The sequence below is a fragment of the Rhinopithecus roxellana genome, chromosome 10 (assembly GCF_007565055.1).
Source record: "Rhinopithecus roxellana isolate Shanxi Qingling chromosome 10, ASM756505v1, whole genome shotgun sequence".
Lineage (NCBI taxonomy): Eukaryota > Metazoa > Chordata > Mammalia > Primates > Cercopithecidae > Rhinopithecus > Rhinopithecus roxellana.
The window spans coordinates 103,184,337-103,208,565 of record NC_044558.1 but is presented as its reverse complement, the minus strand read 5'-3'; the positions used below and the strand labels follow the sequence as shown (position 1 = coordinate 103,208,565).

The window sequence follows — 24,229 nt, the reverse complement described above, 5'->3', positions numbered from 1 at the left end:
CTAGAGTGTGGCCCCAGTTTTGTTACGGCTTTTTTTGCAAACCCTGTTAACCGTTCCAAAAAAGGTTGAAACTTTGGGAGGCTACAGCGGGCAGATCACTTGAGGCCAGGAGTTTGAGACCAGCTTGGCCAACATGGTAAAACCCCGTCTCTACCAAAAATACAAAAAATTTGGCCGGGGGTGGTGGCGTGTTCCCATAGTCTCAGCTACTTGAGAGGCTGGGGCAGGAGAATCCCTTGAACCCGGGAGGCAGAGGCTGTAGTGAGCCAATATTGCGTCTCTGCACTCCAGCCTGGGCGACAGAGTGAGACTCTGTCTCAAAAACAATAAAAATAAAAAAAGTTTAAGACAGAGTTTCAGGATGAGTTTTATTATTTGCAGCCAATTGTAGAATTTTTATAGTAAACTTATCTATGCCAGTTAAACTCCAGAAATAAATCCATAGTGTTCAGCATTGCATGTATTTCTTTTTGTTTCCAGAAGGTTTTGTGTTGGTGTTGAGTGCAGTTATAGTATAAAAAATAGTACTAATATTATTATGGTTATTTATGTCTTATAAAGCCCTCCTGATTGGAGCATTTTTTTTCAGTGATTATGATGTTAGAGAAAATGAGTAAGTATTTATGGTTTTGTGATCCTAACCTAACTGTTGTTTCTTTCGTTTCCTTACATGTGTGTTTGTATTTTTATTTATTTATTTATTTTTTGAGACGGAGTCTTGCTCTGTCGTCAGGCTGGAGTGCAGTGGTGTGATCTCAGCTCACTGCAGCCTCTGCCTCCTGGGTTCAAGTGATTCTCCCGCCTCAGCCTCCCGAGTAGCTGGACTACAGGTGCGTGCCACCACGCCCGGCTAATTTTTGTATTTTTAGTAGAGATGGGGCTTCACCATGTTGGCCAGGATGGTCTGAAACTCCTGACCTCAGGTAATCCACCTGCCTCAGCGCTGGGATTACAGGCATGAGCCACTGTGCCCAGCCAGTTTTTTGATTTTTTTTGTAGAAATGGAGGTCTCACTTTGTTGCCCAGGCGAGTCTTGAACTCTTGGGCTGAAGCAGTCCTCCCGCCTCAGCCTCTCAAAGTGCTGGAATTACAGGCATGAGCCACTACACCTGACTTTACAGTTTATTTATTTGTTTGTTTAAATGGGTTAGAAATTTTCCTCCTGGTAGCTGCCAACTACTACTAGTCTTAATTTCTACCTTCAGAATACCATCAGTCTATCCTTTTAGGTGGCAGGCGTTCTGTGAGCTGCTTTCTGCTGTATTTTCCTGGTGTGGTTTCTAGGCTCCCTGTAGGTTAAGGTAGGTCTTCCATGGATAAGCTCTGTTTTGGTATTGTCTCTCCTAAATGAGCACCCAGAATTACATTCCCTTCAGAATGTTTTTTCTTTGTGAGAATTTCTCTTTTTTAAAGAATTATAGTAATGGTTTTTGACCAAATTCAAGGTTATATTTTAAAGACAAGAGTATCTTCTGTAATCCCAGCATTTGGGAGACCGAGGTGGTCAGGAGTTCCAAGATCAGCCTGGTCAACATAGTGAAACCCCATCTGTACTAAAAATACAAAAAATTAGCCTGGGCATGGTGGTGGGTGCCTGTAATTCCAGCTACTCAGGAGGCTGAGGCAGGAGAATCACTTGAACCCGGGAGGCGGAGGTTGCAGTGAGCAGAGATTGTGCCACCGTACTCCAGCCTGGGCAATAGAGAGAGACTCCGTCTCAAAAAAAAAAAAAAAAAAAAAAAAAAAAAGAAAAGACCAGAGTATCTTTACCAATAGTACCTTCATGGAGACAGAATAAGATAAAATTAAAAATCATTCTGAAAACCAAGGCTTGAGTTTGCTGTGCCTGGAGGAGTTCCTGTAGCTTCTGCAGAACCCAGGGGCAGCAGGACCCATGTGTCCTTAGTCCTCTGGGAAGCAGCCTGAGTGTCAGCTGCAGCCGGGGAGCAGTCAGCAGGGCGCACAGTCCTTCCTGCCAGTGCTTCTTGAGCAGAAATTTCTCATTTTAGTGAAGTCCAGTTTATCCTTGTGTTCATGTACACATCCAGTTTTCTAGCACCATTTGTTGAAAAGATTTTCTCTTCCCCATTGGATTGCTTTGGAGGCTTTGGACATCCTGTGAGTGTGGGTCTGATTCTTGGTGCGCAGCTCAGTTCTTTTTATCTGTGTGTTGGTCCTTACGCTGGCACTGCACTACACTGTCCTGGTTCCTGGAGTCTTGGGGTGTGTCTTGAAGTCAGGTCCTTCACTTGGTTCTTCTGTCTCAAGAATCTTTTTTCAGGCTCACTGATTTTTAAATTTTTTTTTTTTTTTTTGAGATAGTGTCTCGCTCTGTCACCCAGGCTGGAGTGCGGTGGTGTTCTCTTGGCTCACTGCAACCTCAACCTCCAGGGCTGAACTGATCCTCCCATCCCAGCCTCTCAAGTAGCTGGGATTACAGGTCTGTGCCACCATTCCTAGCCAATTTTTGTATTTTTGTAGAGATGAATTTTCGCCATGTTGGTCAGGCTGGTCTTGAACTCCTGACCTCAAGTGATCTGTGCACCTTAGGTTCCCATAATGCTGGGAATACAGCATAAGCCACTGTGCCTGGTCAATGTAACATTTTTTTTGTTTGTTTTTTGGAGATTGCCCAGGCTGGTTTTGAACTCCTGACCTCAAGCAGTCCTCTCGCCTTGACCTTCCAAAGTGCTGGCATTACAGGCGTGAGCCACCGCACCCCGACTGATTTTTTCACATCTCCACACTGATGTTATGCCTATCCAATGAATTTTTTTTTTATTTCGGATGTTGTATTTTTCACTTCTGGAATCTCCATTTGGCTCTTTATTTTAATAGTTTCTGTTTTTTGTCAAGATTTCTTCTTGTCTTTTATTGCAGTATATTTTTCTTTATGTCCTTGGACATACATATTAAGGTCACTTTAAGATCCTTGCCTGCTTATTCTAGTACGTGGGTCATCCTGAGGTTGGTGTCTGAGTATGGCTCATGTTTTTTGTTTGTATTTTGGAGTAATTTTGTAAGTTTGAATTGGATTTTGGACAATTGTGCATGACATATAGAAACCCTGGGTTCTGTTATATTCTTCTGAAAAGTATTTATTTGCTTTAACACTTAGTTAACTTGATTGAATTAAAAATGTACACTCTGGCTGGGCGCAGTGGCTCACGCCTGTAATCCCAGCACTTTGGGAGGCCGAGGCGGGTGGATCCACAAGGTCAGGAGTTCGAGACCAGCCTGGCCAATATGGTGAAACCCTGTCTCTACTAAAAATACAAAAAGTAGCCAGGCATGGTGGCACACCTGTAGTCCCAGCTACTCAGGAGGCTGAGGCAGGAGAATGGTGTGAACCTGGGAGGCGGAGGTTGCAGTGAGGCAAGATCGCACCACTGCACTCCAGCCTGGGTGACAGAGTGAGACTCCATCTCAAAGAAAAAAAAAAAAGCCAAACAACAACAACAAAAACTTGCATACTCTTTCTCCTTTGTGACGGGAGGCACCTGAAAACTCAGTTCAGTACTTGGGCCTTCACTTGGATTCTGTTTTTGTGTACATGATTTAGGTGGAGGTTAGGGAGAGAATATGGGGCCTCCTTTTCCAACTGTCTCCTGTTCTTTGTCCTCTTGTTCAAGCCCGTGAGATGCTATGTGTCTTTAGGTTTGAGCTGTTCCATAGAGCACAGGCTGGGGCTGCCCTCATGCCAAATGCCATGAAACTGGAAACCTTACCATGTTCCATTCCCTTCTTGCAAGTATCATTTCCCTTCCTGTATCACTGGCCTACCTTTTCATGTTTTTTTGTGTTTCATCTAGAGTTTATGTTTACGTGGATTATGTTTATTTTATTTTATTTTTTTTGAGACAGAGTCTCGCTCCGTCGCCAGGCTGGGGTGCAGTGGTGCAATCTCAGCTCACTGCAAGCTCCGCCTCCCGGGTTCATGCCATTTTCCTGCCTCAGCCTCTTGAGTAGCTGGGACTACAGGCACCTGCCACCGCGCCTGGCTAATTTTTTTTTTTTTTTTTGTATTTTTAGTGGAGACGGGGTTTCACCGTGATCTTGATCTCCGGACCTTGTGATCCACCCGCCTCCACCTCCCGAAGTGCTGGGATTACAGGTGTGAGCCACCGCGCCCAGCCTTGTTACCTGGATTATGTTTGACTCGATAGGAAGTACTTGGCCATTTCTGGACACGGAGCCCTTTATCAAGTTTTGTTTATTAAAAAATACTCTTTTCTTTTGATTACATTAGTCATTCATGCTCATTATAGAACATTTGGGAAATTTAGAAATGCACACACACACAAATTGTGTCACCTGTAATGCTGCCCCAGAGGTGAGCACTGCCAGGCCATTGTTTTCAAAGCATTCTTTCCTTTCTTTCCGCCCTCTCTTTGTCCATCCCCTCTGTCCCTTTCGTCGTCTTTCCTCTTCCATCTTGGTTAAATGTAAATGGCAGTGCCTTCCTCTTACATATGCTGTTTTGGGGCTGATTTTTCCTTTTAGTAACGCTTCCTAAGCCTCTCCCCTATGTGCGTACAGAGTCTGTGGCGTGGCTGGTGGTGGCTGCGTGGTGGGCCTTGTGTGGCAGTTGGTTCAAACAGCTCCCTCTCACTGAACAGTTACTTTGTTTAGGTATCTGTAGCTTTTACGTTTAAAATGTCTCACTAAGTAGAGTGAATATTTTTGAGTGATTTAAGGAATGATTTAGCAACTAGTAATTAAGTTCTTAGCGTTTACTTTAATTGCGAGGATGGTGACCAGATGGAAGAGGGTTAGGGTTAAGTCCGTGCTGACCAAGAGTTGGTTGGTTTCTGTCTTCGTAAGAGAACATGCCAGTAGCTTTCCATGTAAACTTTTAAAAACCATGATTTTTTAAGAGCAGTTTTAGGTTCGCAGCAGAATTGAGAGGAAGGAACAGAGATTTTTTTACATACCCCATTGCCCCCAACCCCATGTGCACAGCCTCCTTTATATCCGTGTCCCCCTCCAGACGGTACATTATTTGCCCTTGGTGAGCCTTCAGTGCCTTGTCATTAGCACAGTACTATAGTTTCACTGCTCTAAAAATCTCCCGTGCTCTGCCTGTTTACCTCCTCCCTGCACTTTGCACCTGGCAACCACTCATCTTTTCGTTGTCTCTATAGTTTCCTTTTCCAAGACATCATAGAGTTAGGATCATGTAGCATGTCACCTTTTCAGATTGGCTTCTTTCATTTTATTTTTTTTAAAGATGGGGTCTTGCTTTGTTATCCAGGCCGGAATGCAGAGTTCAGTGACATCGTCCTAGATCACTGCAGCTTCAAACTCTTGGGCTCAAGACTCCTGAGTAGCTAGGACTACAGGCGTGTGCCACCATGCCTGGCTAATATTTTAATTTTTATTTTTTTGTAGAGACAGGATCTCGTTGTGTTGCCCAGGCTGGTTTTGAACTCCTGACCTCAAGCGATCCTCCCACCTCAGCCTTCCAAAATGTTGGGATTACAGGCGTAAGCCACCACGCCTGGTGATGGCTTTTTTTCACTTTAAGCATTTTAAATAACATCTGTCTATTTATATCTCTATATATCTCACATATGTATGTCTCAAGTAGGGTGCTAACTATAAAAATAGCATTTTAAAGATCTAAGTTGGCTGGGTGCGATGGCTCACGCCTGTAATCCCAGCACTTTGGGGCCAAGGCAGGTGGATCACGAAGTCAGGAGATCAAGACCATCCTGGCTAACACAATGAAACTCTGTCTCTACTAAAAATGCAAAAAATTAGCTGGGCGTGGTGGCAGGCGCCTGTAGTCCCAGCTACTCAGGAGGCTGAGGCAGGAGAATGGCTTGAACCTGAGAGGCAGAGGTTGCAGTGAGCCGAGATTGCACCACTGCACTCCAGCCTGGGCAACAGAGTGAGACTCTGCCTCAAAAACAATCAAACAAACAAAATCTAGGTTAATTAGATAGTTATTAATTGGGATTTTAGTGTCATTTTCCAGTAGAAAGGCAATTTAACCTTTTTATTATTTGGTGTTTTGGGATGTGAAGTTATGCTGGGCAGTGTGACTGACGGGTCAGCTGAGCTTTGTCTCAGAACCGAAACTCATGTTTCCCAGCATTAGGCCTTTTGTTATCATTCAATATGCAAAGCTAGTTAGTTACCCAAGGACTGTAGGTTTGCATTGATTTGAAATTCCATTAAAACCAGAATAATATGTCTTTTACAAGTCTTTTTTCCTCCAGAGGTAAGTTAGAACTTTAAATTATTATACATAAATATACATTACACATGTATATTTAAACACACGGGGTAGATAATATTTCTGTTATTAAAAAGGAATGAGGTCGATGTTTGGGATAATTATGGTAGTTTGAGTTTATTCTTGTAATGGCCTTCATTTTTTCATCTTTTTTCCCAGCAGCAAGCCCTCGCAGGGAGCCTGGTAGCAGGGGCCGGAAGCACAGTAGAGACGGACCTGTTTAAGAGGCAGCAGGCGATGCCCTCCACAGGTATGGCAGGTATGTCAGGGCACAGCTAGCGTGGCTTTTGGAATGCCCCCCTCTTCTTGGGCTGCCGAGGTACAGTTGCCATGAGTTTCTGAAGAGCAGTTGCTAAATTTGATTTCTTCCTACTTTGAAAATTAACCTCTCTTATGGTGATTATCAGCTGAACAATATTTATGTGAATTTTTCTGTGTCCTGAGGTGAAGACTTTTTCAGTTGAGCAGGTATATTCCATGTTGATTTTCTGTATGCATTTGTAGGCTCTTGAGTCACCACAGTGTAGCTCAACACAAAATCATCTGCTTTCTGAAGCTGTCATATTTTTAAGCTGATTTTTTTCAAATAGTAAACTTAATACATTTTTATATAAAAGACTTCAACAGTTCACTAGAGTATAACTTAAGCCTACATCTGGCTTGGTACCTGCCCACTCCCCAGCCACAGCAGTAACCACTGCTAATGTTTCGTATATTCTCTCTCACAGACCTTCCTCTCCATACACAAGCATTGTTACATACGTGATACTTTGAAAAAGTTCCGATGCGATCGGATTGTATATACGTTGTTATGTCTAAGAATATGAACTGGAAAGGCCATCTCTTCAAGTCATAACCCCTCTCTCAGTGCCACGTGCTGTTCCGTCGTGGGGATGGTTGGTTCTTTATCTGTCAGATCCTTGTCAGTGTTCATCTGTTAGTGCCACATTTTATCTGTTACAGCGAACTGAGGATTGAACATGTAGTCTCATGTTTTTTTTTCCTACATGTTTATCAGTCACAGTGTATCTCCTTATTTTTTGAGATAGGGTCTGGCTCACCCAGGCCAGAGTGCAATAGCATCATCATGGCTCACTGCAGCCTCGAGCAAATCTTGTGCCTCAGCCTCCTGAGTAGCTGGGACTACAGGCACCGCCACCACGCCCGGCTCCATGCAAGCCTTTTTGCATTTTGGCTACAGTCAGGGTCCCACTATGTTGCCCAGGCTGGTCTCGAACTCCTGGGCTCAAGTCTTCTCGCCTCAGCCTCCCAAAGTGCTGAGATTGTAGGCGTGAGCCACCGAACCTGACTGTCAATATCTCTAAAGGAAAAACGCCTGGAAATGAAATGGCTACATCAAAGCGCAGGTGTAGTTAGGTAATGATGGTGCTCAGTTGCCCACCAAAAGGACAGGGCCAGTTTTCACTGCCATCAGTAATTACTGGTTCTTTGCCATTTTGATCGTTTTATTAGGTGTAAGTCATTTAATCCTCATTGCTCTGATGGGTGAAAAAGTCCTTGTTCTGATTTGGGTTTCTTTAGTTTTAAGCACGCTGTGCAGCCTCGTTCCCTGTGTGCTGGGCATCTGTGAGTCTGCCCCACTGCCCGCTCTCCACGCTCTCGTCTGTGCTTGTGGTGCTCCTCGTGTGCTTGTGCTTTCCGAGTGCTGAGCGGGTCCGACTCTGTCCATCACACGCGTTGCCTCTCAGGTTGTTGCTTGTCCCTGGCCTTGTTATGAAGCTTTTTCTTATATTGGCAACGTTTTAATGAGAAATTGTATTTATCAGCCTTATCTTTTATGGCTTCTGGATTTTAGTTAATGTGTAGAAAGGCCTCCCTGTTCAAAGATGATAAAAACACACATGTTTTTTTCTACTACTTTTCTGGTTTTATTTTTACATCAAACTGCACCTTTTTTGAAAATTATTCTAGAGCAGTCTAAGAGGCCTCGCCTTGAAGTGGGTCACCAAGGGGTAGTTTTCCAGCACCCGGGGGCAGACGCAGGCGTTCCTCTCCAGCAGCTAATGCCGACCGCACAAGGTAAGGCCCAGCAGCAGAGCCAGCTCCCCACTCAGGAGCAGGCGGTACACTGCGGTTCCAGAAACCAGCACCAGACTCAAACTTGGGCAGTGGAGGTAGCGTGTTTGCAGTGGGGTGCCTGAAATTGAGATATTTCTCTGAGTCCCAGTCCATATCATATGCAAAGCCCCTGGAGACATGTTCTTGCCACACTAATGGGAGCCACACGTCACTTTGTCATAGTGTCTTTCAACAATTTTTACTCCTGTGTTTTTCCCAATTGCTGCGTTGTGGGGATGCCGTGTGGCGATCTGGTGCTTGTTTTGCTTGATGCTGACTTGCAAAGGTCAAGCGCCTCTCTTTCCTTTTGTGTGTGCTCAGTTGTGGCCGACTTCTCGTGTGAGTGTGGTGGGTCTTGGACAAGCACCGGGGTGTCGGACATGTCTCTTTGTGACTCACTGGTAGACGCTGCCACACTTGGGAATCAGTGCTCTTGGCGCTTTTCTTATTTTGCAGGAGGAATGCCCCCCACGCCGCAGGCTGCGCAGCTCACTGGACAGAGGCAGAGTCAGCAGCAGTACGACCCCTCCACGGGGCCTCCCGTGCAGAACGCCGCCAGCTTGCACACCCCACTACCGCAGCTACCTGGGAGGCTGCCCCCAGCCGGTGTTCCCACCGCAGCCCTCTCCTCTGCGCTGCAGTTTGCACAGCAGCCGCAAGCAGTGGAGGCCCAGACACAGCTCCAAATCCCGGTGAAGACTCAGCAGCCCAATGTTCCCATCCCTGCACCCCCCAGCAGCCAACTCCCCATCCCTCCCTCGCAGCCTGCACCACTGGCCCTCCATGTTCCCACGCCTGGGAAGGTGCAGGTGCAGCCCTCTCAGCTTTCCTCCCTGCCGCAGGTATGAGAAAAGATACAGGAAAAAAAGAAAATGGTTTGCAGGATTGGCTGGCTGCCTGGGTGTTAGACAGGGTGTCACACCACACTGTAATTCATATATTTTCTCTTAGCAGCTTGCTCCCCCAATTTAGAACAATTAGTTAATTCAGTACTTGCACTATAGTTTTATTTGGCTCTATGATATTATCTTTATTAAAGAAATAGAGAACGGGGCCGGGTTTGGTGACTCACGCCTGTAATCCCAGCGCTTTGGGAGGCTGAGGTGGGTAGATCACCTGAGCTCAGGAGTTTGAGACCAACCTGGCCAACATGGTGAAACCCTGTCTCTACTAAAAATACAAAAATTAGCCAGGCGTGGTGGCATGTGCCTGTAGTCCAAGCTGCTTCAAAGGCTTAGGCAGGAGAATCACTTGAACCTGGGAGGTGAGGTTGCAGTGAGCTGAGATTGCACCATTGTACTCCAGCGTGGGTGACAGTGAGACTCCATCTCAAAAAAAAATATATATATATATAATAATAATAATAGACAACTGTTATTATTGTCACTCTTAGTACCATGGGCCCCTGCTTACTCACCCACATGTGTGAAGGGCATGGTGTCAGTTATCCCTTATAATCTGCCCAGCAACTCTCAGGTAGGTGGCAGTGACCCATTCTACTACCGTGGAGACATACTCAGAGGTTCTGGGGCTGGCCCCAAGTTACATGGTGATGAAGTGACGAGTGGGGCTTGACCCTAGCTCCATGTGAGTGCAAAACCACACTGCACACCACCCACCAGACATGCTCCCTGGGTGCCTGCTTTGCTGCTTTTGGGATGCTCTATGCTCTGCAAACGTGTGTAAGGCGTTACTGATCCAGCTTGATACACATGTGTAAGGTGTTAATGATCCAGCTTGATACACATGTGTAAGGCATTACTGATTCCGCTTGTTACATGTTTCAGGTAATTAAAATGCCCCTCCTCCCCCACTGGTGAATTTTACCCAGTGCGGTTTTGGAATGTCCACAGTAAACTGGTTTTGGTTTCTAAGGAGTAGCGAAATGCCACAGCCTGGATGCCAGCTGTCAACAGGGCACTGACAGGGAGGCTGGGGAGGGCTCTCAGCCCTCTTAGTTCTGTTTGATGCACGTCAGGGTGTGGGGAGCCCACTGCAGAGTCTTCCCTTCCTTTTACCCTCTCCCTCACTAACAAAGGAATTTCCTAGATGGGCTTTGAGTTCAGGGTTTTTGTTTGTTTTGAAACAGGGTCTGGCTCTGTCACCCAGGCTGGAATGCAGTGGGACAATCTCTGCTCACTGCAGCCTCTACTTCCTGGGCTTAGATGATCCTCCTGCCTCTGCCCCCTGAATAGCTGGGACTACAGGCACACACCACTACACCTGGCTGATTTTTGTATTGTTGTAGAGACGGGATTTCGCCATGCTGCCCAAGCTAAAAGTTCTTTTTCTTTTCTTTTTTTTTTTTTTAGACAGAGTTTCGCTCTTGTTACCCAGGCTGGAGTGCAATGGCCCGATCTCGGCTCACCACAACCTCCACCTCCTGGGTTCAAGCGATTCTCCTGCCTCAGCTCCCTAGTAGCTAGGATTACAGGCATGTGCCTCCATGCTGGCTAGTTTTGTGTTTTAGTAGAGACGAGGTTTCTCTGTATTTGTTAGGCTGGTCTTGAACTCCTGACCTCAGGTGATCCGCCAGCTTTGGCCTCCTAAAGTGCTGGGATTACAGGCGTGAGCCACCGCACCCGGCCTGCAGGTTCTTTATGTTTGAGATTTATGGCAGAATCTTAAGTATATAACGATGAAATAATAGTAACGATAATAGCTATCACTTATTCATCACTTGTGAGGTGTGGTGTCAAGCACTGTGATGAGCGATTTATTGGCATTGTTTCCTTTACCTGACAACCTTATGATGTAGAATGTTGATTATCTCCATTTTATAGATCTAAAAAAACGGAGGCCAGAAAAGCCAGTGACTGGTGGGGCTGTGATTGGAAGCCTTGTGTGCAAGTCTGCAGTGAACCCTTGTGCACCCACTCTGAGAAAGGCGACACGTGTCGGGGCAGCTGAGCTCTTCTAGGCCTTACATTGCTTGCTTTAGGTTTTTGTGGAAATGATTCTATTTTGAACACTTCCTCACATCAAGCCGCATACGGACTTAAAGCAGCTCTGTGGTTTTTCTTAGATTTAATTTACCTGCCTGTATTACTGAAAAAATCAGCTGTGGAAAATGATTTTATTTTATCTTTTTTTTTTGAGTCAGAGTCTCACTCTGACCCTCAGGGTGGAGTGCAGTGGCGCAATCTTGGCTCACTGCAGCCTCTGCCTCCTGGGTTCAAACACTTCTGCCTCAGCCTCCTGGATGGCTGGGACTGCAGCTGTGCGCCACCATGCCCTACTAGTTTTGTTTTTGTTTTCCAGCAGAGAAATGATGTATTTCACAATTTAGCTCTCTAAATAACTTTGTATTATCTCCTTAAGAACAATGGTACAGGCAGTCATTTACTGATCATTTTACAATGCATGTAATATCTTGTGCATGCTTAGGCAACTATTTTTTGTTTTTTTTTTACTTTTTAGTAGAGATGAGCTTTTGCCATGTTGGCCAGGCTGGTCTCAAACTGCTGATCTCAACTAATCCACCCCCCTTGGCCTCCCATAATGCTGGGATTATAGGCGTGAGCCACCACACCCAGCCTGGAAAATGATTTTTTTTTTTTTTTTTTTGAGACGGGGTCTCGCTCTGTCGCCCGGACTGGAGTGCAGTGACCGGATCTCAGCTCACTGCAAGCTCCGCCTCCCGGGTTCCCGCCATTCTCCTGCCTCAGCCTCCCGAGTAGCTGGGACTACAGGCGCCGCCATCTCGCCCGGCTAGTTTTTGTATTTTTAGTAGAGACGGGGTTTCACCGTGTTAGCCAGGATGGTCTCAATCTCCTGACCTCGTGATCCGCCCGTCTCGGCCTCCCAAAGTGCTGGGATTACAGGCGTGAGCCACCGCGCCCGGCCAGAAAATGATTTTTAAGAAGCCTTTACAAAGGCTGTAGGAACCTGTTACTTCCAGGTTGAGCAGGAGGGGCACACTTTCTCAGTCAAGGGCCAGGTAATGAATGTTCTGGCTTTGCGGACTGTTCAGTGTCTGTGGTAGAAGTGAAGACACAGCCACGCACAGACGGCACATAAGTGGATGTGGCTGTGCTCTAATAAAGCTTCATTTCCAAAAGCCTGTGGCCAGCCGGGGGACAGTGCTGCAGCTGTGAAGAAAAGAAACCCGTGCCATGGGACAGTCACTCAGAGAGAGTGTGTTCTAGCGGTTCTTTGTCTCCCTTCAGCTTTTGAATGCGCTGAATCTTGTATGAGTCTGCACTCAGCCCGTCTTCCCTGCTCTCCATCCTCAGCAACAGTTGTCTGTGAATTTAGTTCAGTCTGTTGTTGAGGTGGTGCGAAGAGGAGGACTTTTTTTTTTGAGACAGAGTTTTGCTCTTGTTCCCCAGGCTGGAGCGGAATGACACGATCTCAGCTCACCACAACCTCCACCTCTTGGGTTCAAGCACTTCTCCTGCCTCAGCCTCCTGAGTAGCTGGGATTATAGGCATGCGCCACCACGCCTGGCTAATTTTGTATTTTTAGTAGAGATGAGGTTTCTCCATGTTGGTCAGGCTGGTCTCGAACTCCTGACCTCAGGTGATCCACCCACCTCGGCCTCCAGAAGTGCTGGGATTACAGATGTGAGTCACTGTGCCTGGCCTGAGGAGGATTTTTTAACCCTTTTAGCCCATCTGCCATGAGAGAGGCACACTGAATTTGTATGTTATGTTATGTTACGTTACATTACGTTATATTTTCTTGAGACAGATTCTTGCTTTGTTGCCCAGGCTGGAGTACAGTGGCACAAACATGACTCACTGTAGCCTCAACCTCTCAGGCTCAAGCAATCCTCCCACCTCAGCCTCCCGTGTAGCTGCAACCAAAGGCGCACACCACCACACCTGGCTAATTTTTAAATTTTTTGGTAGAGATGGGATCCTACTTCGTCACCTAGGCTCATCTCAAACTCCTGGGCTCAAGCGATCCTCCCACTTCGGCCTCCCAAAGTGTTGGAATTACAGGCATGAGCCACTGGGCATGGCCTCAAGATAGTTCATAATGAAAACTCTGTTTGGTTTTGTGGAAGTAGAGGGATGTATTATTTGTTCATGGACACGTTAGTGTTGGGCTGTGGATGTGATTTGTTTGCTCGCGCTGTCATGGAGTGGAAGGTGCTGGCAATGTGTGTCTCTGATGCTGTGGGCGCTCTGGTATTTGGCACCGTGGGCTGCCCTGACATCTTTTCTTCACCTTGCTCCACTTGTGCTCTGCCCTTTAGACGGTGGCATCGACAAGGCTCCCTGTGGACCCTGCCCCGCCCTGCCCACGGCCTCTGCCCACCTCTTCTACCTCGTCCCTGGCACCCATGAGTGGCTCCGGCCCAGGACCCTCCCCTGCTCGGTCCTCTCCAATAAATAGACCCTCCTCAGCAACCAACAAGGCACTGTCTCCAGTCACTTCCCGGACCCCCGGGGTGGTGGCATCTGCCCCCACCAAACCACAGAGTCCTGCTCAGAATGCCACCTCGTCCCAAGACAGTTCTCAGGATACGCTGACAGAACAGATAACCCTGGTAAGCATGCTTAAGAAAGTTGTAAAATGTACTCCAGTCGGTGAAGCACATTTAGTTTTAATTGTCCAGAATGTGGTAGAGTAAAACTGAATGCCTGGTCAATTCAACATGGCTTGGGAATCAGTAGAGACAAGATGAAAACCAAGGGTTAGCCTTTCCAGTTGGAAGCAGACTCATGGAGGAAGTCTGTGTTTTTGTGATCAAACCTGCAGTCTTGGGCTGCTTTCATACGGGCAGTAGACGAGGGTGGAAGAGGTCATGTGTAGGAGTCAGGCTGAGAGGGACAAGCTTGAATGCTGGGGCCCTGCAGGCTGTGAGGTCCCTGCAGCCACTGGTCTGCAGCCCTGTCCTTGAGAGTCACTGCCCAGCCCTTAGCACTTACTTTGGGTTGGATGACTAAGCATTTATTTTGTTCAACTTCATTAGGGAAATTAAAAGAATCGTGTATCAAAATAGAGTGTCATAAACCCCATGTTCCCCATGATCTGATTTTATCACAGTGATCAATATGCAGCTAGTCTCATTTTGTTTATTCCACTCTCTTCCAGGTTATTTGGAAGCAAATTCCAGTATCCTATGGTTTCCCTTGTAAGCACGTTGGTAGAAACACAAGGTTTTCAAGTTTTAGTCTGTTTTATAGAGCTGGGGCAGGACAGTTGCTCCAGCTTCTTCTAAGGCTCCTGGAAAGGTCACACGCTCCTTGACCTCTCCTAGAACCACTTTGACCTTTGTGTTTGAGTCTTACCTTTGATATTAAACTGGGACCTTGAGCTTTCTGTCTTCCTAGTGCCTGACTGAGCCTTTTACATAGTAGGGCTTCAGATTCCTGGTGTGTGAGTTGGTGGAACACACTCATCACATGCCGACCCCACCATCCCCCGTATTATCACCTGCAGGAGAACCAGGTGCATCAGCGCGTCGCGGAGCTGAGGAAAGCAGGTCTGTGGTCCCAGAGGCGTCTGCCGAAGCTGCAGGAGGCCCCACGGCCCAAGGCCCACTGGGACTATCTGTTGGAGGAGATGCAGTGGATGGCCACAGACTTTGCCCAGGAGAGGAGGTGGAAGGTGGCTGCTGCGAAGAAGGTGGGTTGGAATGTGTGGAGCTGCTGTGCTGTGTGCGTTGGTGGGAGCTGGAGTTTGCCGTGCTGTAAATGGTGGGCAGGACTCCAGACCCACTTTTTTTTCTTATTTTTTTTCAGACAGGGTCTCGCTCTGTTGTCCAGGCTGGAATGCCCAGCTAATTTTTGTGTTTTTTGCCACATTACCCAGACGGTCTTGAATCCTGGGCTCAAGCAATTGCTCGCCTCAGCCTCCCGGAGTGCTGGGATTGCAGGCGTGAACCACCGTGCCTGGCAGACTCACTCTAAAGACCTTGACTTGTGAAGTCTGGGAAGGAGACTTCCCTGTTGTTTGGAGAATAACTGTGCTGTGTGATTAAGACTGAGGTGGTGTCTTCAGAGCCCAGCATGCACTGTTGGAATCAAGCCTGTGCTCTCGCACTTCTGCACTGGTGCGGGTTTACCTTCCTTTTGTTGCCTGGCTTTGCCTGCCAGTTGGAGTTAGGATATCTCCAGTGCCACAGGTCCAGGCTGGTGGCTGGGGCTGTTCAGGGAGCTGAGAGGCTAAGAGTTAGAAGGCCCCTGGTGTCAGTCAAAGGGCAGCAAGGGGCTGTCCCAGGCTTTCCTGCCTGACCACACCACCTCCTGCTCTTCCTCCGGGGCTTCTAGTCTAGCTTTCTCTTTGGTTTCGGCTGAGAATTTATTTTCTCCTAACTGTTGTTGCCAAAGCAGGTGCAGAGTCCTTGGAAGACTCTGGAGGCCCTACTGCTAGCACTAGAAAAGTGAGAACAAGTGGTAGATTTCCAGAAACCCCAGGCTTCAGTGGGAAGCAGCTGCGCTTTCACTGCGTGAACAGCCATGGCTCTTCTTTGTCTTCCTTATTACCGTGTCGCCGCCTCTGTTTCTTGGGCTGTAGGGTCTTTGTTCATATTTTCTGTACTCTTAAGGCTGTGGCCTCATGCTCTGTCCCCTGCCCTGTCCACTCCCTACCCTGAATTCTCCCCCTTGCTCTCTTCATGTAGGTTAGGCAGAGAAAAGCTGAGACCACAGGGTGAGAACCGTGGGGTTCTGAGGGTCAGGGGTCTCAAATCAGATTCATAGGCATTTCAGAAAAACCCTGATTCTTCCTTAAACCAACCTTTCCACAAAGAAGATAGTCCTGAACATGGTGGACACCAGGCTGGACAGGGCAGGGGGCCAGACATAGGTAGATGCCAGGCTGGACATGTGGATGTCAGGCTAGATGGATGGGGGCTGGCTGATGGGCTGGAGTGGGAGCTGGTGGGGTTGGCTGAAGAGCAGTGCAGCACCTACAGGGCGCAGGCCAGGGCCATCTCTCAACAGCTGAGTGATGCACCTGCAGCCAGGCCTGCCCCTCCCCGTGCCTCCTGCCTCTCGCTGGGGTATACAGGGAGAGGCCGCAGAGCAGCCCACCCTGATCAGGGCCCGTGTTGACGACAGTGAGCCCCATTGGAGGCTGAGTGGGAGCACGGCGTGTGCGCAGAGTCCGGGCGGTAGTTGAGTACATTTCCGTCCCTAGAACAGGCGTGGGGGTGACAGCCATTGTGCTTTCAGGGCTCCAGAGCTTTTCTCATCTTAATTCTCTCCACCCATTTGAGGTTCTATTGGTGGGTATGTGGAGTGTCTAAACTTTTAGAAAGCAGTTTGACAATTTAAAGCAAAAGCTTTAAAAATGTGAATTATCCCAGCCCAATAATTTCTGTAACTGGTACAGCATTCATGAAATGAGATGCTGACCCATGTTTATTGCATGGAGAGATGTTAATCATCTATTAAACGGGGAAGGAAGATTATAGCACAATATGGTATTCTAGTTTTGAGAAAAATAATGTGTATTTAGTGAAAAAAACAAAAACACTTTCTAGAAAAGTCAAGCAAAATATTGATAGTGGTTTTTGCTGGTAGTCCTGTTTCTCCTAATCCACCCTAAGAGCATACAAGGATGTATATGGCAGTGAATTGTGTAAATTTTAGCCTGAGAAGATTTAAAAAAAGTTACATATCCTTTTTTTCCCAGCATGACATAGAGTAAAACATACAATTCTTGCACTTTTATTCACCAGCTCGTTAGAACTGTGGTGCGCCATCATGAGGAGAAGCAGCTCCGTGAAGAAAGGGGAAAGAAGGAAGAGCAGAGCAGACTGAGGCGGATAGCCGCCTCCACAGCCCGGGAGATAGAGTGCTTTTGGTCGAATATCGAACAGGCGAGTGCTGCAGTTTTCATGGGGTTGTAAGAATCAGCCTGTCGGAGCTGGTGAGGCTACTTCCTGAGACCAGAGCTCAGGTACCTTGCTTAGGAAGCTTTCGAGCGCCAGAGCTGGCAATGTGTGCCCTCTCCTGGACTGTTGCTCGTTGGCCTTTGAATGAGCTGCTCATGCCTCCGTCTGTCTTGGACGGGGGATGCACCTCAACTGTGGCTGCCTTCTGAGGTGCTTCATGCCGTGGAGGGCCTCTGGGCATTGTGGTTTCAGGGTTAGCGTGGGTCACCACCATGGTTACTTCTTGAGCGGCCGCTTGGCCGCTCGCTTTCCTTTTTTGAAATTTCAATTCTTATCTCATCACCTAATAGAACTTGGGCAGGATGTAGTTAGTATGAAATAAATGAAAAAGCACCAAACTGACGAGGCTGGAAAACACTGTTTTTAGACTCTGCTCATGTGTTTTAGTGTTTTGTATGCAGAACGTCTGTAATTCCCATCCTTAGTAACGTGCTTATTCATTTAATCCTTTGCATTTAGGTTGTGGAAATAAAACTACAAGTAGAATTAGAAGAAAAAAGGAAGAAAGCCTTAAATTTACAGAAAGTTTCCAGGAGAGGTATGACCCTTCATAAAAAGGCTTACCACTGCTTGGGTGGTACTTTGTTCGGATTCTTTTCCCAGCAGGCAGTCTCCTGGCACTGTGGCTTCCCACAGAGGACATCTGCTCATCAGCCAGCTGCCTGATTATTACATTTCTCTTTGTGTGGCCATCCTAGTTTCATGCTTCAGTGCTTTTGAGATGTGCTGGTGTGAGTCAGCACCCCCAAGTTGATAAACTCTGGGACACAGAACTGGGGTTCAGTCCCTGGACAGTGAGTGAGGAGCTCCTTGAGGCATTTGCCATGCAGGAGGATCCCTGGGTGCCTGGCTGGGTGACGCCTCCATGTCGTTCTTCCTTTGATACTTCTTCAGCAGCTGCCTCCACTTGTTATGTGCCACTCCACTTAGGATATGCGCAGCACCAGTGGCGGCAGCATTCACTGTTTCGTTTGCCTCTGAGGATGCCTCCAGGAGGGTGGGCACTGTGTTTCCCCGTTATTGATGAGGAACCTGAGGCTGAGAGGTGGCTGCTGCTGAAAGGCATAGAGCCACAAGTTAGTAAAAACCACTGCCCTGCGTGATGAGGAGGAAAAGGCAGAACTCATATGTCCCTCCTTTCCCTGCACGTGGGTGGAGGCAGCAGGACCCTGCCTGGAAAGCAGAGACGCCCTCGCCAAGCGTGGGGGGTCTTGGGAATGAACTGTGCTTCTTGTCTCTCTAGGGAAAGAATTGAGACCTAAAGGATTTGATGCATTACAGGAAAGTTTTCTGGTAAGTTTGGGGTTGTTACTGTACTGTGTGAGAAGGAGTGGAAGCAGCTCCAGTAGAGTGGGCCTTTTCATTCTTATCCAGAGGAATTTATAGGCTGTGACTATTACTTATTACTCCCCTTTCTTTTTTTTTTTTTTTTTTTTTGGGACGGAGTCTCTGTTGCCCAGGCTGGAGTGAAGTGGCATGATCTCAGCTCACTGCAAGCTCCGCCTCCCAGGTTCAAGCAGTTCTCCTGCCTCAGTCTCCCCAGTAGCTGGGACTACAGGCGCCCACTGCCACGCCCAGCTAATTTTTTTTTTTTTTTTTTGTATTTTTGTAGAGATGGGGTTTCACCGTGTTGCCCAGGCTGGTCTCAAACTCCTGAGCTCAGGCATTCCATCTGCCTTGGCCTCCCAAAGTGCTAGGATTACAGGCATGAGCCACACTGCGCCCGGCCTATTACTCCCTTTCATTATAGACTCAAGTCTACTTTGAAAATATACTGGTGCTTTATAGCCTTAGTCTCACGTGTGTTGTTAATTTGGCAGTGACAGCTAAACACAGTGAGCATTGATCATGTCCTTGCCCCCTGACTGCCCTGCCCTGACCCAACCCCAAATGGAGGCTGAGGGCGGCCCAGCAGGCTTGCCCTGGGGCTTTCCCCTGTCCCATGGACGATTCTGTCTTGGTTTCCCATTCTGAGTGTTTAGATCTCATGCTTGTGGTTTTTTTTCTTTCTTTCAGGATTCAGGAATGTCTGGAAGAAAAAGAAAAGCTAGCATATCTTTGACTGATGACGAAGGTCTGTTCCCCCTCAGTGCCATCTTTGTTGTCTACAGGGCTGCTGATGAGATCACACAGAGCTGTGGCGACTTGGGATTTAGTCTTGTCATCTTCAGCTGGTTGGAAAGTTCAGCTTTTGTGTTTATCCAGATGTCTCTCAGTGTATAGATACTTTTTGGTATCTCTAGAGGACTTGGGATGTTTTCTGGAGCAACATGGTTGTATCTGCTTTTGTGAGGTTTGGAAACTTGGGTGCATCTTGGAGAGTGTTGGGGCCCCATGCTTCTATGGCACAGGGCCAAGCCTTTTCCTGTCCTCAAGAAGTGGCCCTGGTGTGTCCTGTGGTAGACCCATGGTTGCCAGCCATTGGGATTTCAGGAGAAACTCATGTGAATTTTAGATGTTGACACCTCGTTCAGATGAGAACAGATACCTGAGCACTGGGTGTGTGAGCTGGGGACAGCCCCGGCCACGACCTATTTCCAAACCCATGTGGATTGAGTACAGAAGTCCTCAGGACTAGAATGGATTTTTAGAGACAGAGTGGAGAGCAGGAGTAGAGAGGTTGGAGAAACTTTCTTGGGTGTTTGTGTGGTGGTTCCTGTCGGGTGCCAGGTAAAGCCTGCAGTTTCTCCTTCGGCTCTTTGATCAGCATCAGTATGGGTTTATTGGCTTGATTTGGTGAAGTGTGTTAACTTTTCCAAATTTTTGAAGATTGATCTTTGGTATGTATTGATTTTTATTTGGAAGTCAACAGGGAGTTTGACCAGATTATTGGCATGAAACTGGCGGTATTCAGGTCTGCTGCATATGACAGAAACGAAACAGCAATGTGGCAGATGAGTGAGGAGCCTAGGGGCACATGGCCCAGCACTGGCACGGCATTGTGGTGGCATTTTCAGGCCCCTGCCAAGCGATTTTCTTGTCTCAGCCTCCTGAGTAGCCGAGACTACAGGCACGGATCACTATGCAGCTAATTTTTGTATTTTTAGTAGAGACAGAGTTTCACCATGTTGGCCAGGCTGGTCTCAAACTCCTGACCTCAGGTGATCCACCCGCCTCAGCCTCCCAAAGTACTGGGATTACAGGTGTCAGCCACCACACCTGGCCTGGTGCTGAATTCTAGATAGTACCATCCTGCACTGGGGATGGATTGAACCCTGGCCTTTCAGACAATAAGAGAACCACAACAGAGTACCGTAGGTTTGTGTCTTTCTTGTTACCTGGAAAAGGATGAGGTCATTTCTTCATGAGGAACACCTTTTCTCTGGCCTGCACTCTGGTAGCTGCGGTTGGCTTTGTGTAGATTGACATCTCCACTTTCTTTATTTTCTCACATTCTCAGGAGCACATTTGTGTACAGTCATGTGTTTCTTAGCAGTGGGTGTATGTTCTGAGAGATGCGTTGCTGGGCAAGTTTGTTGTTACGTGAACGTACAGAGTGCTCACCGAAACCTAGATGGTGCGGCCCGTGCCGCCGGCTACAAACCTGCACCCATGTGACTCTCCTGAATACTGCGGGTAATTGGAAAATGGTATTTGTGCATCTAAACATATCTTGACATAGATAAGCTAATGTAAAGATACAGTATTACAGTCTTACAGGGTCCCATTGGATATGCGGTCCGTTGTTGGCAGAAATGTCGTTATGTGGTGCTCAACTGTATTGAAACAGATCTTTATTTGGCTTCTATTTAATGCCTAAAGATGTCTTAGGATAACTCCAGAGAAGGCCAAATTAACCGCCCGAGGTCTTCTTCACTTTTTTTCCCCAAAGCTCTCCACTCTGGAAACCAAGTGATCAGAAGGCAGAAGGAATGGCAGAAGGCGTTTCCAAGAAGAGGAGATGGCCAGGCCTGTCGTGAGCCGCCAGGTGTTGAGTACAGTCAGAAAAGGCCGCACCCGGAGGCCCAGCGACTTGTGTGGTTGGGGTCAGGTGCCTAGGCCTTCTTGGTGGGCAGTGGGGGTCTTGTAGTGAAGAAATGAGGAGTTTTGATGGTGGGAAGGGAGAGATGTTATGTTAGATTGTAAGAGAGGAAAAGTTAAGAGCCAGCTGAGAGGAGAGACGGTGCAGGCCCCCAGGTGGGGAGAGGCTCTGTGGACAGAGGGAGTTTGGCTGTGGGGATACTGGTTGCTGCTCTTTTCTCTGCCAAGAGCCAAGATCTCTATGGCGAGTGAGGTGTGAGGTTCAGGGCTGGAGGGCTGAAGAGAGCAGAGCGGGCTTGAGCTGGTGATTGTGGAGGACAGGAGAGCCAAGGAGAGTGTTAGGCTGATGTGGCTGGGCCTCATGAGATGGGCGATGGCGATGATGAGTTCACAGTGATCTCAGATGGCATGCTTGTGGGCTTTCCGCAGTGGGGCTCTGCAGGAAGGTGGGAGGGTTGACAGCATTCCGTATGTTGGCCTGAAGAAGGTCTGCCATGTGTGGAAAAACCAGGGCTGTCATTCACAGCCTGAAATGGAAGGGGAAATACGCGTCCAGTTTCCTGCTCGTTTAATTAAATGAACATTTCTAAATTTAACCTGAGAAGGTTTAAAGCTCAGTTTCAATTTCTTTAATAGCTATGCAAAATAATTTCGAAGCCTTATAGTGTATAATGAGTAACAGACATGCAAGTGGTGTTGCCTCTCAGTGACGCTCGCTGATAACCATTTTAGTGGACGACGAAGAGGAAACAATTGAAGAGGAGGAAGCAAACGAAGGTGTCGTGGACCACCAAACAGAACTTTCTAATTTAGCCAAGGAAGGTAGGCTGTTGCTACCTTATTAAACATTCAGTAGGTGCAAAGAAACGTTTAAAACGTGTGAGTTGTGAATAATAATACATTGAGGCAGCAGTGCCTGTTTTATGGAAAACAGTCCCTGTGTGCCTCCTGCTGCTCTCTCTCCTGACCTGGAGGTCCTGGCCCTCCTGGGTTGTGTGTAGGACTCTGCCCTGACTGTCTTTTTTCCCTGCCACCTGCATGTGTCTCCCTGAATGTGCTGTTGGTCTTGCATGTGTGAGAGCTCCATACGAGCGAATCCCCCCACAGCTTGACGGGCTGGCTCTCTCCACTCAGCCTGAGTGTCCTGAGTTTCAGCCACAGTGTTATGTGTTGCTGTCAGTGCATTCATTGTCATTGCCAGGCAGGATTTTTTGGTAAATACGTCACTGACTATGTTTTGTGCTGTTGGCGGTCATTCACCTGGTTCCCTGTGTTTGCTGTGAGCATGCTCCTGTTCCCCAGGCCCGGGCGCATGAGTGGCTTGCCCGTGATCAGCGGCAGGAGAGTAACTGTTGTTTAGAGTGGGTGTGCCAAGCTCCACATCTCAGGAAGGAACGCTTTTTTAAAAAACGAATTATATATATTTAATTTTATTGCCGTTCTTTCATTGCTATAACTCATCTCAGGAACTTTGATACTGTCTGCCACTCTGGGGATAAAAAGTGGTATCTCCTTGTGGTTTTAAGTTGCACTTCTCTCGTGACTGATGAAGTGAAGCATCTCTTCATGTTTCTTCCTTTGTTCGTTTTGGCTCAGTTTGGTGTTTTCTTTCCTTATTGACTTGTTGGTGATGGTCTTTATATATTCTGGACATGAATTCTTGGTCAGTTCTGTGTTGCAGTGATATTTTCCCAGTTAGTGATGTGTCTTTTCACTCTTTGCAGTACCTTTTGATGAAAGGTGTTCTTAATTTCAGCATACGTAAAGTCCTCATTTCATGTTGTCAGTGAGTTCCTGGAAACTGCAACTTGAAGTGAAATGGTGTTACATTAATGTTGTTTTATTATAGCCATGAGGAAAAAACATTGGTTTGTTATACAGTTGACCCTTGAGCAATGTGGGGATTAAGAGTGCCAGCCCGCCCCTGTCACCTGCACTGTTGAAAATTTGCATATAGCTGTTGACTCCTCTGAAACATACTAACAACCAACTGTTGACTGGAAGCCTTATCAATAATATGGAACAGTCGACGAACACTTATTTTATGTGTTTTTTTTTCTTTTTCTTTTCCTTTTTTTTTTTTTTTTTGAGACGGAGTCTCACTCTGACACCCAGGCTGGAGTGAGTGGCGGTTCACAGCTCACTGCAGCCTTGACTTGGACTCAGACGATCCTTCCACCTCAGGCTCCTGAGTAGCTGGGACTGCAGGTGCGCGCTACCATGCGCAGCTGATTTTTGTGTTTTTTTGTAGATATGGGATTTCACCGTGTTGCTCAGGCTAGTCCCAAACTCCTGGGCTCAAGTGAGCCTCCAATCTTGGCTTCACAAAGTGCTGGGTTTACAGGTGTGACCCATTGTGCCTGGCCTATTTTGTATGTTATGTGTATTTAATGTTATGTACTGTATTCTTTTTTTTTTGAGGCGGAGTCTCGCTCTGTTGCCTGGACTGGAGTGCAGTGGCCGGATCTCAGCTCACTGCAAGCTCCGCCTCCCGGGTTTACGCCATTCTCCCGCCTCAGCCTCCCGAGTAGCTGGGACTACAGGCGCCTGCCACCTCGCCCGGCTAGTTTTTTTTGTATTTTTAGTAGAGACGGGGTTTCACCGTGTTAGCCAGGATGGTCTCGATCTCCTGACCTCGTGATCTGCCCGTCTCGGCCTCCCAAAGTGTTGGGATTACAGGCTTGAGCCACCGTGCCCGGCCTGTACTGTATTCTTAAAACAAAATAAGCTAGAGAGAAGAAAATGTTGTTAAAAAATAAGGAACAGAAAATACATTTACTATGAAGTGAAAGTGGATGATTATAAAGGTCTTCATCCTCGTCATCTTCACGTTGCGTAGGGTAAGAAGGGAGTGGGTGAGGGGGAGGGAGAGGGGTTGGTCCTGCTGTGGATAGAGGACCCTCACAGTTCCAACCCAGGTTGTCCACTGATCAGCTATACATCATTTTGCTCAAAGTTACAGTTTCCAAGAACCAACCTATTGATGATGTTTAGTGAGGACTTAACTGTAGTTGAAGTTGTCAGTCTTGTTCATAAGGATATATCATCTAGAATTTTTCTGCTTTACTCTTACA

General features: G+C 47.2%; 1 protein-coding gene across 10 annotated transcripts in view; it reads left to right on the top strand.

Moving 5' to 3' along the window:
• Positions 1–24,229, top strand: part of EP400 (E1A binding protein p400) — a 135,002-nt gene that overhangs the window by 29,575 nt on the left and 81,198 nt on the right. For 3 of the 10 annotated variants that reach the window (XM_030939899.1, XM_030939894.1, XM_010378569.2), the window contains exons 3-12: positions 6,401–6,500; positions 8,174–8,281; positions 8,777–9,162; positions 13,524–13,817; positions 14,714–14,899; positions 16,959–17,099; positions 17,634–17,712; positions 18,418–18,467; positions 19,191–19,248; positions 21,888–21,977. In XM_030939899.1, coding sequence (XP_030795759.1) covers positions 6,401–6,500; positions 8,174–8,281; positions 8,777–9,162; positions 13,524–13,817; positions 14,714–14,899; positions 16,959–17,099; positions 17,634–17,712; positions 18,418–18,467; positions 19,191–19,248; positions 21,888–21,977 — 1,492 coding nt within the window. The remainder of the gene's footprint in view (positions 1–6,400; positions 6,501–8,173; positions 8,282–8,776; positions 9,163–13,523; positions 13,818–14,713; positions 14,900–16,958; positions 17,100–17,633; positions 17,713–18,417; positions 18,468–19,190; positions 19,249–21,887; positions 21,978–24,229) is intronic. The other 7 variants (XM_030939893.1, XM_030939891.1, XM_030939892.1 and 4 more) reach the window with 7 other exon arrangements.